The sequence below is a fragment of the Anoplopoma fimbria genome, chromosome 6 (genome assembly GCF_027596085.1).
Source record: "Anoplopoma fimbria isolate UVic2021 breed Golden Eagle Sablefish chromosome 6, Afim_UVic_2022, whole genome shotgun sequence".
Taxonomy (NCBI): domain Eukaryota; kingdom Metazoa; phylum Chordata; class Actinopteri; order Perciformes; family Anoplopomatidae; genus Anoplopoma; species Anoplopoma fimbria.
The window spans coordinates 18,198,287-18,212,449 of NC_072454.1; the positions used below are offsets into that span (position 1 = coordinate 18,198,287).

The window sequence follows — 14,163 nt, forward strand, 5'->3', positions numbered from 1 at the left end:
AAAAATGTTTCACATGATTTCTACCCCTTTATCTCAGTTGCATATGTTTATTGAAAATAAATAATCAAAAAATGTTTTAATCAAAATAGCCAGAACTGTATACTTGATACCTTGTAGCTACACGGAATGTATCTTTGAACGAGCCAAACATTAGCGAAGCAAATACTAAAGCAGACAACCGGATTATTTATTAAGCGCTGAATAGGTTTTCTACATTTTTCTCTTCTATTTCGCAGTCATAATGTCTGATGAGGAAGAGGACTATATGTCTGATGCATTTCTTACTAAAATGTAAGCGTTGTGTGTGTCCGTTGCTATATTTAAACCTGAGTTTGACGAGATTGTTACGTTACATTACATGATGTAGTTTGTGTAGTCCTGTGGTGTCAGTCTTAAAAGAATTCGGGGATTTTCAAAGGAGTGTCTGTTGTGGAGATATAGAAGTGTGGGTTTAAAGTCATGCTCTCATAATAGCAATAACGTTTTCTTATCCCAATAACTTTCTCTATGTTCTTCTGACTGTCAGACAAGATGTGAAGCCAGGTGTCAGCATGGTGAGGCGGGTAAAAGAAGCGATAAAGAAGGAGACACAGCAAAAGGAGACGAACATCAAGAACCGTCAGAAGACTTACAAGGAGCAGGAGAAGGAAAGTAGAGAGGCAGCTTTACAAAACTCCATTTGCAATGAGAACAAGGGATTTGCACTCCTGCAAAAAATGGGTTACAAAGCTGGTCAAGGCCTCGGGAAGGCGGGCAAGTTTCCCCTTTCTTACTGAATTATCTTATGTTCCTTCTGTTCTGCATTTGTTGCATTTATTCATGTTACTCTCTGCTACATCTTCAGGAGCAGGAAGGGTTGATCCAATTCCTTTAAATATCAAAACTGGTAAGCAATTCATTTTTAAATTTATTGTGAGGTCATTTATTTGGTATTATTTTGGTATTTGGTAACAACATATACTTTTCTTTGAATGCTAAATCAGACAGAGGTGGCATTGGAATGGAAGAGGTGAAGAAAAGAAAAGCCGAGGAGGAACTTGAACATTATCGTCAGAAAGTACGGGCCAAACAACAGAATGAGACCACGTCTCTGGAAGATTTTAGGTGAGGTTTTCAGCTGTTTATAAGATACATTATGCTTCAAAACATTGTTCCCCTCTTATAATACAAATATTTCATAGTCTGTGAGTGTAATGTCATGCTTTTTCATTCCAGGTCACGAGTAAGGACAGAAAGAGAGGAGCGAAAGATTGAAGGAGATCTTAGAAGGAGCCAGCGAGCCTGTGAGCAGCTTGACAGTCAGAAGGTTGGAGAAATTTTGGCCATAATAACTGCTCATCATTACCTTGATAATGCTGTTTTTGCAGATGTCTATTCAGCCTCTCTGTACTGAGATTAAATACAAATGTGCCAGGAAAATGACCATGCCAAAATTCTACATTTTGACAACTCACACTACCTCAGTACAGAATCAGCACTTGGGGTTGTCTGTGTGTGAATCCTGTGGCTGAATTGTCTTTGCAGGGCATCACTGTCCCCAGGGAGGACTGGTACTGGCCTAAAGCAGAGACTGATGAGGAGGAAGATGATCTGAAGGAGGAAGAGGAGGAGGAGGAGGAGGAGGAGAAGGAGGAAGAGGAAGAGGAGATCGTAGAATTAACCGTTAGTATTTAGTTTACCTTGTTCATACAGTGATTTAATTTGTAATCCTAATTTATGATCCCAAATCAATTTTGTAGTCAAATAAATGTATGGTAATATGTCATAATAACATAGTAACATAAGACATACTGGCACATTCTGCCATTGTTTTGTACACAGTTATTATACTGACATATGATGCGATAAATTAATCTTGTTGGATTCTGTGGTGATAAATCAAGAGTAAATTGATTGTATTTGATATGTCCCTCTCTGTTACAGTCCTTTGACAAACTGCAAATTTTGACATCCTATCTGAGAGGAATCCATTTTTACTGCATATGGTGTGGAACCACCTATAATGGTAAGAGTGTTGACAACATGCCCGTGGTTTTATTGTTGTTTTTACTGAATTTGCTGATACATTTTATTTTATTTTATTGACAGATGAAGAGGACATGTGCTCTAACTGTCCTGGGGATACAGCAGCAGACCACGACTGAATGTGATTAAAAAAATGAATATACCCAGTTGTTCCCAGTGAAAAAGCAGTTACATTTTATAGTAGGAAACAGGCTGATCACACGTGGCATTGATAAGCAGTGTTGGCAATAAGATGATCATAAGTGGAAGTGAATATTTATTTATTATCCCAATGTGTATCTGTTGTCCATCTCTAAAAGGACATCCCTGTTTATGCTGTTTATGGTTGGCGGCCCTGAATTTTTCTTTACATTGCTGTGGGAAATTTTAAATATCATGTATATATTTTCAAAAGATGCACTAAGATCTTTTTAGACATGTTTCAATAGCGATTTAATACCTGTTTTTTCATTAAACATTTAAAGAATACCACTTATCTATTGTTTTATTTATGCTACTTATTATTAAATAAATCACTTTGGGTTTAATGTACTTAATGAAATGTAAGATGTCATTATACTTTCTAACGCTATAATCTGATATTATAATATCTGCCATTTTGCCTTTATTTGTATGTGATCCTCAGCCGTGAGTTTATATGGGGCTTAAAATTATTATTATTTCACTATCCTCTGGTGTCACTGCAGAATTTCAATTCCCTACTTTTTTTCTCACCACAATATATAAGCAAATCAGCAAATTCACTATGGGTCCTCTTAAGACATGAGATAACTGTTTCCTTAAATTAAGTTTCTGTCATTTGTGTCTCTGATGCGCTGAGACATGTATAATACTAAATGGATATGAACTATATGCTGGACAAAAAGCCTCTTCAAGGATAAAAAAAAACAACTTAAGTTCCCTTAAGTCTTAGATGTAGGCACGGTACTAAAGCTTCCTGGGAACTGTTGTGGCTCAATGTTAAAAAAAAATGTTTTCAAGGTAAAGAACAGGTAGGCAAACAATTAATAATCATGTAGGCGTTAGTTTAACGTTAGTTATAGTATATAAATACCCCTCAAATTAATAATAACTGTACCTAACATTAACACCTATCTACTTGCCCAAAGATACTCAGCACATTCACTACACTACTTTCCCCATTTACTATTCGCAGTGTTACAACTTATCCACAGCCTACATTGCTCAGTTCGTGTCAGCTCAACCAGTACTGATATTTCAGACAGCATTTGAAGGGGCCATGTTGTGATACGTTTACGGAGAAAACGAAACTTACTGAGGGTGAGGCTGAAATAAGCCTGAGACCAGTCGTACGTGGGAGTGGAAATATAAACGAAAAAGATATAGCGTTAGTTTAATGAGATGCACTCGTTGTAGTGGTAATGTGAGGTGACTCTCTGACTGTAGAGGTGTTAATAATGGCCGTAGCTCAGCTAAACGAGTTGGCGCAGAGACTACGCTTAGAGCTGAGATATGAGGACGTTGGATCTGTTGGCCCTGATCACATTAAAACGTGAGTTGAATACATTCTCTGGTGGGATTTACAACATGAAAATAGTCATTAATATGGGCGATAATATAATAGATGTGGGACTTTAATAGGACATGTTCTTATTGAATGAAAGCTTGTTCCCATGTTTTTTTGCTTTTAGGAAAGCTTGTAGGTTAGCAGAGTTGTAACAACTCCTGGTGGGGAGGATGAAAAGAAAAATGCGATTTGTTTTCTCGTTTCTCCCTTCAACGTAATTGTCAGGCCCTCGGGCAGCTCTTCTTCGTCCCATCATGTTGGACTTGGGACAGACTGCGTCCTATGTAAAGTTTAAGGGGCAGACTGGACACTACAGTGACTCTCTATCGCCTCTCGAGGTAAAACGTTGTATTACAAGACAGGACAACCAGGGCTAGCCTGTTGGCATTCTCATTTCTGTAGATGTCTCTGCAACACAACACGAAGATGTCTTTGACATAATGTCCACATTGTAACCCCTTCCCACTGCGTTAATAATGTTAGGTTTTTTTAAAAAAAATATGTATTTAGAGTCTGGCCAAATCTTACACATCTCTCTCAAGTATTGACTGAACTGTGTCTGAGGCATTGAGTTAGATATTGAAAAAATAACACTAGTACAAGTACATACCCAACACAGGTATCATATTGACACCAGTTGGGAAATATTAAACATTTTAACCAGTTCTAGTGCTTTTTATTATGGTAGTACGCATATCACGGTGTTATTCTAATGTAAAAAAAAAAAAAGCCCAGAATCACAAATTACAAATTTGCCTCAGAGGGCTTTACAATCTGTACACATGCGACATCCTCTGTCCCGGAACCCTCACATCGGCACAGGAAAAACTCCCCTTAAAAAAATCCTTTAACAGGGAGAAAAAAGGAAGAAACCTATGGGAGAATGACAGAGGAGGGATCCTTCTCCCAGGATGGACAGAATGCGATAGATGTCATGTGTACAGAATGAGCAGCATAACGACATGGAAACTAATGTTTCCATGTCGTTATGCATGTGTACAGATTATTTCCATGTCGTCCTAAGGGGGTCCAACACTACATCAACTTATCAACCTCACCTGCAGATCTCTTTGTGATGCAACCTTACACCACATCGTTGTGTCATCTTGCCTGTTTAACAGAGTTTTATCATTTGTCCTCAGGTTTACTGTGAGAGCAGTCCTGAATGGTAAGGTGTATCCTGATGGTGTGGGGAAGAACAAGAAGGAAGCCAAACTGAATGCAGCTACAAATGCCCTGAGTGTCCTGTTGGAGGAAACAGTTGACTCTGTAAGATTATAATACCTCTTTATTGACCTACTGCATGTTTGAATTTTAGTATTCCAAAGTATGGAAAACTAATTGAAGTCAGTCGTCTCCTTGATGCATATTTGTTTTTTATCCTGACAGACAGAAAAAACAACAGAAGCTTCTACAGCAGCAGCTCATCAGACAGGTATCACTCAAGCCAACTATATATGTTGGCTCAATGAACATGGTCACAAGAACAGGGTGACTATAAGGGCTGTGGAGTCAACGAGACTGGGATCAAATAGTGCTACTCAGTAAGCCTCTTAAATGCATTCTAATATGTTGCTATTTTGTCATGAATTAAAAATGCATTAAATAAAAATGTTCATGATATTAGATGCTGTAAATTCGTGGTTGGTGATAAGGAATATCCAGCTGCCACTGCGAAAACAAAGAAGGAAGCTAAGGAGGAAGCTGCCAAGCTTGTATATCATGAGATATATGGCAGTAAAACTACAGAGGTAAGTAATAATACACACTAGTTTCTCCGGCTTAATGCCAGTTCTAGAGAAGTGCAGAGGGAAGAAAGGAATCAACTTGATTGTCATTGACTGTAAAGTTGTCATGAAGTTCTAGTAGATTTTTCATATGTTCATAAGTCACACTCATATCAGTGAAACAATAGAAAATCACACTTTTCTGCATTCTTTCAAGACCGGAGAGGAGAAATCCAGCAGCACAGCAAGACAACAAAAAGAAGAATTGAATCAAAATGTGTTGGACATCTGGTGAGCACAAACAATGGAGCGGCGTTGTTTCTGTTTAGTTAAGAAAACTTTAAGTGTCTGACTTCTCTTGGTGTTACAGTGATAAAATGAAGAGCTTGAATGTGATCACCAAAGACAAAGGTTTGACGGAGACAAATTTCATAGCAATCGTTGACGACTACTGTCACAGAACAAAGCTCTCCCATGACTACGTCTTGGAGCAAAGAAGCGGTCCAGATCATAGCCCTCAGTGAGTATGAACCTCTGTACCCTGAATAGACACCGAAGACACTGCATGGAAGCTCATGATAGATATGAGAGAGGATCTAAAGATTTCCTACCTACCAACACAGGTTCTCCTACAAATTAGTGATCAACAACAGGGACTACCCTTTGGGCGAGGGCAAGAACGTAAAGGAAGCCAAACAAAATGCAGCTCGGATGGCGTTGTCTGCTCTTCAAGAGCAGCCAGATTGGGACAGCAAGGTATTTCATATTTTCTGTTGTTTTAATATGATCATTTTTTGGTTTTCGATATGTCACCTAGGAGACTGTAGAACAGGCTCATTGCATAGATTTCCTGAGGCTTTTACGTAGCCATCAGTTATGCTGTTCTACTAAACCAAAGCAGCTGCAGCTTACTTTCCTTTAAAATGACTTACTAGAAAACATGCAAGGCCAGTCATTTTTTTAAACCACAATTTCAAAATCAAAGATGTCAGTATTGTTGTTCAAATCTGGAAAAACACTTCAAGCTTCATAGCAGGTTTCAAGTTCTAAACCACATTATTTAAACCATGTATTAAGAAGTTAGAACAAGATGAGCGTGTCATTTTGAATAAGCCTTTTTACCATGGCTGTGTACAAATTTACAATGCAGTGATTGATCATTATGACATTTAAGATAAGATGTGTTCGCCTTGTTTTTGCTTCCAAATGTGTGGTGTAGATAATTGAGGTAAAGTGAAGCTTGGTTGCGCCTGCCTCTCAGATGTAAAACTATAAGTAGCAGTTTTTCCTAAAGTACCTTAAAGATGAGCCACGGGTGCTGCAAGATGTATTTCCATTGATTAATTGTACATTTCTTATGATGTTTCCCCACATAAACAATAAGCTGAAATTGTTGACATGACAGTTCATGGTTACTGCTTATTTTTATAACAAAACACTCTTTCTGGCACAGGATTTTTTCAGCTGCACAGAAGTTGGATACAGTGAAGATATGTTTCTGTAGAGCGTGATAAAAGCTGATTCATGTCAGTCCTCCAGAGAGGCTGTGTAGACTGAACCTGAGCTGTGCATAAAATAAACAACATATAAACAATAACAGCAGATTACCAGGCAAGGTTCTTCTGAACATCTGGGGTTTAACATCATTAAAACATGACTTTGGTTCCACTTAATTAAAATATCGCATGAATGATAATACAATTATTATAACAATAATTTTACACCACAATGTCAGAGAGTATCAATCACACAAACAAAACATGGCCATATGTGACAGTAATGAGCACTTCCTTTGTGCTTTCAGTTGTCTCTTGGGTCAGCTGTGTCCGATGATGGTGCATCAGCCAGGCTGTCCACGCCAGCAGGAACCCCGTAAGCCACTGACTGAGGAGTATGACGGACGGTAAAGTTTGATGTTGAGCATGATTTACTAAAGCGTCTCATTTCATTCTCCAAGGGAGTCAAAATCTAAAAGAGTGTCAACGGGTGCAAGGGACTCGGCTGTTTTCACCAATTCATCAAATCCTCCTGAGGATCAGGTCCGTTTCTTCATCATGATGTAATTCTCAGTTTATTGCAGAAGATTAGTTAACTTATAGTAAGTAAGTAAGTATAGTAAAGCATAACCCAGAGTGTGACAGTAATTGCAGCAAAGTTATTCTAGTTCCCAGCACAACTTTCTGGTTGTAAAAGTAAGACTTATTTCGGACCTTATATAATCGATTTTGAAAACATGTATGCTTATATATAATTGGCTATATTTTTCTGGTTCCAATAACAAAGATTAAAAGTCCTGATGTGAAGCCCAAAATAAGGTAAGGCATCTTTTGAGACCTACTGTACAGCTACAGAACATATTATTTCACCTGACGTTATTGCTGACTGCATTATTCATTGTCTAGAATTGCCGCAAATTTCCCGAATGCCTGCAGAAATAGCAAAGAGGTAAACTAAAAAGATATGAATCATGCTAGTTAATCTTGTTGGTTTTTGTTAAACATTTTGATCTCTATATCATGACTTTATTTTATTCATTAAGGATATAATGCCCAATTTCAGTGGCAAGAATCCAGGAAGTACTCCAAGTAAAAAAACAACAACCCAGTCGACGAGATCAAGGTATGGAAAATGAATACATTGACGTAGAATAGTGGCATTATTTTTAGCTCTGCCGTGGCCTTTAATTTGTGAATTAAAAATATAACGAAAACATTTGTATGTCTATATATGCTAATGTTTATACTGTAAATGTATAGTTCAGTTCAGTTTGCCTCAACAATACCTGTGTTAATCTTAACAGGTTTACATCTGAATTTGACTCCATAGCGTGCCTCGGCAAAGGAACCTTTGGTTGTGTTTTCAAAGCAAAACAAAAACTGGTAAAGAAGTATTATGCTATAAAGATTGTCCGCTGCAAAGAGTAAGTCAAGTTTAAAGGATGTTTAATTTCGTTAACTTTTGTTCGAAAGTTAAAAGATTATTTAACTGAGCCATGTTCTTGTTCTCCTTAGGATCAAAAAAGCTCTACGAGAGGTGATGGCATTATCAGACCTCCATCACGGCAATATTGTTCGATACTACACATGTTGGTTGGAGGAGTCTGGATACCAATGGGACAGTGCACATGACAGTTCCGGCAGTTCACAGTAAGTCCCATCCACATATTAAAATCCTTACTGCACTGTACTTATTTTACAATACATGAAGGTATTTGATGTCTCAGTTTTTCTGTTCCTACTTTTCTAGGTTGACTGGCAATTCATCTGTAAAGTACCTGTATATTCAGATGGAGCTGTGTAACACCAAAACGCTTAGAGTGTGGATAGACGAGAAGAATATTCAGAATGTGAAGAAATCTCTGCGAGACTCCAAGAGACGAGAAGAAAGTCTGACTATTGCCCAGCAAATAGTCAGTGCGGTCGAGTACATTCACTCCAAGATGCTCATCCACAGAGACCTGAAGGTGAGACAAAGTGGATAAAATCACCATTTATAACATTGCATCAGTCATGAAGCTACATGTTTTGTTCATTCGTTTCCCACGGTCAGCCTGCCAACATCATGTTTGGGCAAGATGGGGAAGTGAAGATCGGAGACTTTGGTCTGGTCACTGAGGAGAATGACGACGCTGAGAACCTCTTGGAGAGAACGGTGTACAAAGGGACCCCATATTACATGGCTCCGGAGCAAGTGAGATGGTCTACACTGACATTAACTTGAGATTCTTCTGTTTTATTAAATGTTGGTTGTTAAAGGGAGACCTGCAGAGCTTAAGTGCCTTTTGTTAACATTGTGCTCTTGTTTTAATGACAGAGGAACAGGAGCATTTATGATCGGAAAGTGGACATATTTGCTTTGGGGTTGATATACTTTGAACTCCTTTGGAACCTCTCTACCGGCCAAGAAAAGAAAGTGGTGAGTTGTTCAAAACAGTCCAAAAGCAATTCAAGTCAATATCAACTGTTAACTAATAAATCATTTTGCTTTTAGTTTGTTTCAAAGATAGGTACCAGACACAGATAACAGATTCTTGATCCTTAAATTCCAATAGGCCTTTTTCACGGCAGAAACTTTGACATGACATAGCAGGGATTGCCCACTGTGAAAAAAGCAGACAGCTTATCAATTTGTATCACACCTAATACATGTATTTTCTTTCTTTTTTCACTATATGATTTCCAGATTTGGGATGATGCCAGAAACCAGAAATTTCCTGAAAAATTTCCACACAATTTACAACTGGAGGTACACCAGCATTCTTTCTTTAACTTGATAAATGAAACAGTATTTAATACAGGCGGGCAGACATTTGTGATGCTTTCCAACATTACAGTAGTGAGGCTGAGGTATGGGGGTGAAGCTTCAAGGGATAAGAAGCCAAAACAGGACTAAACTTTAAACGTCAGGCACGACAGATGACTGGTTGGGAAAAAGTTTTACTTTGTTAGGTTAACCAGGTAAAGTCAGTGAGAGGGAAATACAGTTGAGTGCTGCCTCAAAGACACTGGCATCATTTATTGATATCATGGAGATCACAATAGCTGTTCTTTTTGTTGCAGAACCAAATCATTAAGTCAATGCTGTGTGCAAATCCAGAGGACCGACCCGAAGCAAGTAAACTTAAGAAGGACTTGGAAGAGTGCTCTCGAACACTTACAATGCTTAAAGATACACAACGTGAAAGTAGGACTTACTGATTATAACAAGGGAATACTTAAACAACAGGCAAAAGCATGGGTCATCACAAGCATTACTTTTAATTCAGCATTATATTCCTTAATACCTTTATTTGCAAGATCTTGATTGCTAAGGGAAGCATCTATTTGACCATTTTCATGAACTGAGGTGATAAAATGTATCATAATTATAGTACTGATGGGAAACGGCACATAACCTTGTGCATTTTATTATCAGAGGATTGGGTTATAAATATCAGATAGAGGGTTTGTATATATTTTAGATTTTGTTCATGTAAAAGCTATTTGAGACCAAACAATATTTTCGCTGAATATTGAGAATTGCAAAGCTTTTATAGACATTTCTAAGGGTACAGTATCTTCAGAAATGTAACTCCAAGAGCCACTGACAAAACCGATCCAAACTCACAAGCAGGTCTCCTATTTTTCATTACTGACCCTTAAAATTGGAAAAAGTGCAACATATGGACATTTCCATAAGTCTGACTAGAAATACAGTATTTTATTAATGTCTGCCAAATTGTAAGGTAACATCATCAAATTCAAGATATGGCAAGAATTGCGATGTGGACTCATTCCTAGGACCATGAAAATTTATGTGAAAAGTGCGCCTATACAGTACCAGTCAAAAGTATGGACACACCTTCTCATTCAATGGTTTTTCTTTATTTAAATGTTTTTCTACATTGCAGATTAATATTGAAGACTATGAAGGAACACATATGGAATTATGTGGTAAACTAAAAAAGTGTTAAACAAACCAGAATATGTTTTATATTTTAGATTCTTCAAAGTAGCCACCTTTTGCTTTGATGACAGCTTTGCACACTCTTGGCATTCTTTCAATCAGCTTCACGAGGTAGTCACCTGGAATGGTTTTCAATTAACAGGTGTGCCTTGTCAAGAGTTAATTTGTGGAATTTCTTGCCTTCTTAATGTGTTTGAGACCATCAGTTGTGCAGAGGCAGGGTTCATGCACAGTTCTATACAGTGAATAGGCCTATTCGACTACAGTTCTAATCCATATTATGGCAAGAACCACTCAACTAAGTAAAGAGAAACGACAGTCCATCATTACTTTAAGACAGGAAGGTCAGTCAATCCAGAAAATTTCAAGAACTTTGAATGTATCCTCAAGTGCAGTCGCGAAAACCATCAAACGCTATGATGAAACTGTCTCGTGAGGACTGCCCCAGGACAGGAAGACCAAGAGTTACCTCTGCTGCCGAGGATAAATTCATTAGAGTTACCAGCCTCAGAAACCTCAGATTAGAGCCCACATAAATGCTTCGCAGAGTTCAAGTAGCAGACACATCTCAACATCAACTGTTCAGAGGAGACTGCGTGAATCAGGCCTTCATGGTCGAATTGCTGCAAAGAAGCCACTACTGAGGAAGAACAAGAAGAAGAAGAGACTTGCTTGGGCCAAGAAACACAAGGAATGGACATTAAACCAGTGGAAATCTGTACTTTGGTCTGATGAGTCCAAATTTTAGATTTTTGGTTCCACCTGCCATGTCTTTGTAAGACGCAGAAAAGGTGAGCGGTTGGTTTCTACATGTGTGGTTCCTACCGTGAAGCATGGAGGAGGAGGTGTGATGGTGTGGGGGTGCTTTGCTGGTGACACTGTTGGTGATTTATTCAAAATTCAAGGCATACTTAACCAGCATGGCTACCACAGCATTCTGCAGCGACATGCCATCCCATCTGGTTTGCGCTTAGTGGGACCAGCATTTGTATTTCAACAGGACAATGACCCCAAACACACCTCCAGGCTACGTAAGTGCTATTTGACCAAGAAGGAGAGTGATGGAGTGCTGCGTCAGATGACCTGGCCTCCACAATCACCCGACCTAAACCCAATTGAGATGGTCTGGGATGAGTTGGACCGCAGAGTGAAGGCAAAGCAGCCAACAAGTGCTCAGCACCTCTGGGAACTCCTTCAAGACTGTTGGAAAACCATTCCAGGTGACTACCTCATGAAGCTGATTGAAAGAATGCCAAGAGAAAGCTGTCATCAAAGCAAAAGGTGGCTACTTTGAAGAATATAAAATATAAAACATATTCTGGTTTGTTGAGCATTTTTTTGTTTACCACATAATTCCATATGTGTTCCTTCATAGTTTGGATGTCTTCAATATTAATCTACAATGTAGAAAAAAATAAAAATAAAGACAAACCATTGAATGAGAAGGTATGTCCAAACTTTTGACTGGTACTGTATGTTGGCATTTTGTAAAGTTACAAGTTCTCTCCATGTTGTCTTCATTACCAGCCGCAAAAGTGAAGCTGGTGTTGTTTTCAGCTTGTGAGTCTTAATGTGAGTCATCATTGCAAAATGTGGTCCAGTAGGACCTACAACAAAAGAGGCTTTGAGAACTTTACTGTGTGTTTACATTTCTGTCTGTTGACAGGGTGTGGTCCGAGCAAGGGCTCAAGAAATAGAGGGATAGGAAGTCGGGGAGAGGCCAAAGGTCCTCCACACTCTAACGCCCCTGGCTGAATTTGATGTCAGGGCTGGTGTGATCCCATCGCAGGGGCTTATTATGCCCAGCTGACTACCCATGAACAGCACTTAAAATAAAAAGTACATGTTCTCCCCAATAACTTTGTGTAGGTAGCATTAATCTCCTCTTAACACTTGCCATATTATTACAGCACCATGTGTTTAATGAGACATTAACTGTTTAATTTGTAACTTTACACACCAAATGCCAACATTTTCAAAAGAAATTCATGGTCCTAGGAGTAAGTCAACATTGCAATTTTGGCATCTCAAAAAGGCAACAAATTGCAACATTGGGTTGTTATACTTGCCATATATTCGATTCTGTTTTAATGGAGCCCCTAAAATTTGGTATAACATCAATTGAAGACTGTATTTCGTATGGAATCGTCAATACGTATATACTTTGTGGCACTTTGTCCTTTTTCAAGGTCCAGTAATGGAAAATATGACATCTGCATATGCTTCTCAATCATTTGTATCTCTTGTACATGGTTTTGTCTGTGCAACTATATATATATATATATATGTGTGTGTGTATATATGTGTATATACATATGTATATATATATGTGTATATACATACATATATACACACATATATATATACATATGTATATATATATGTGTATATACATACATATATACACACATATATATGTATATATACATACATATATATATATACACACACATATATATATGTGTGTGTGTGTGGTTTGAACAAAATCTAGATTGTAAATATGTAACATGTAAAACCATGGAATGACCTGAATGCAACATAATTCACTTTTAATAAATAATCATGTCCTGGGGAATTACTTTGACAACTGATATGGAAATAATGAATTCAATGCTGTAAGTGGATAAATGTGTCTTAAGTGATGTCACATTACACCTTTTGCTTTGTAGTAAATATAATAAAGTGTTATTGTCATCCATGCTTTCGTGTAATTCGTGTGTTTTAGTGGGTGTTGAATGATGTGGGTTCCTCTACTGATGATCTGCTTTGTTTTTACATTCAGATGAGTCTGTATCAGGTCTGAGTTAAGGAATGTGCCCCAGCGCAAGAAAATCACCTTTGTGTACCAAATGTTTTTACTTAATGATTGTAATGACTGTCATTCATTCCTAAAACTGTAAGTGCAAGACAACTAGGTTCAGATATGAAGATGCATCATTTCGGACAGTAAATAATAACTTTTAATATATTACTATTTTCTTTCAAGGTCAAACTCAACAAATAAAAGGGAAGAAACAGAGAAACACTGAGTTTTGTTTGATTTTAAGATTAAGGTCGAAGTAATATTTCAAGGTATAGCTATGTCTAGATAAAATTAATTCATCATTCTAAACAACTCAGAGGATGTATAACTGGTATAAACAACCACTGTCAGGCGGATTTACATATAATCATGCTTTATGGTAGGATTGAGCAGAATGTGAAGAGCTGAAGGATGACTCTTGAAAGCACGTTTTACCCTTGATGGCTTAGTGTAGCTACTGTATATAGCTATTATGGTTATATCATTAGCATTAACATTGTGGCTGTGATTTCGACTGTCTGACTCCTTTTACAGCCCCTGCAGTAATATGGAAACACTGGTCAAGTCAGCATTGTAAAGCCAGACCCTCCCAGTAAGATTTGAACCTTCAACCCTTATCCAGTTCAACCATATCA

At 37.9% G+C, this 14,163-nt stretch overlaps 2 protein-coding genes across 2 annotated transcripts; both read left to right on the top strand.

Annotated features, from left to right (window-relative positions):
• The first annotated feature begins 148 nt into the window (after positions 1-148).
• gpatch11 (G patch domain containing 11) lies at positions 149-2,461 on the top strand. The gene is made up of 8 exons (XM_054600213.1): positions 149-291; positions 527-753; positions 845-886; positions 984-1,104; positions 1,216-1,306; positions 1,525-1,662; positions 1,924-2,005; positions 2,089-2,461. Exons 1-8 carry the CDS (start codon positions 242-244, stop codon positions 2,142-2,144), a joined length of 807 nt encoding a protein of 268 aa, XP_054456188.1. The 5' UTR covers positions 149-241; the 3' UTR covers positions 2,145-2,461.
• Positions 2,462-3,345: 884 nt separating this feature from the next.
• On the top strand, positions 3,346-13,020 carry eif2ak2 (eukaryotic translation initiation factor 2-alpha kinase 2). The gene is made up of 19 exons (XM_054600212.1): positions 3,346-3,538; positions 4,696-4,822; positions 4,943-5,097; positions 5,181-5,304; positions 5,498-5,571; positions 5,651-5,800; positions 5,904-6,036; positions 7,085-7,152; positions 7,238-7,319; positions 7,564-7,595; positions 7,683-7,725; positions 7,820-7,899; positions 8,081-8,200; positions 8,292-8,426; positions 8,527-8,743; positions 8,830-8,970; positions 9,094-9,195; positions 9,463-9,525; positions 9,840-13,020. Exons 1-19 carry the CDS (start codon positions 3,444-3,446, stop codon positions 9,975-9,977), a joined length of 2,079 nt encoding a protein of 692 aa, XP_054456187.1. The 5' UTR covers positions 3,346-3,443; the 3' UTR covers positions 9,978-13,020.
• The last annotated feature ends 1,143 nt before the right edge of the window (positions 13,021-14,163 follow it).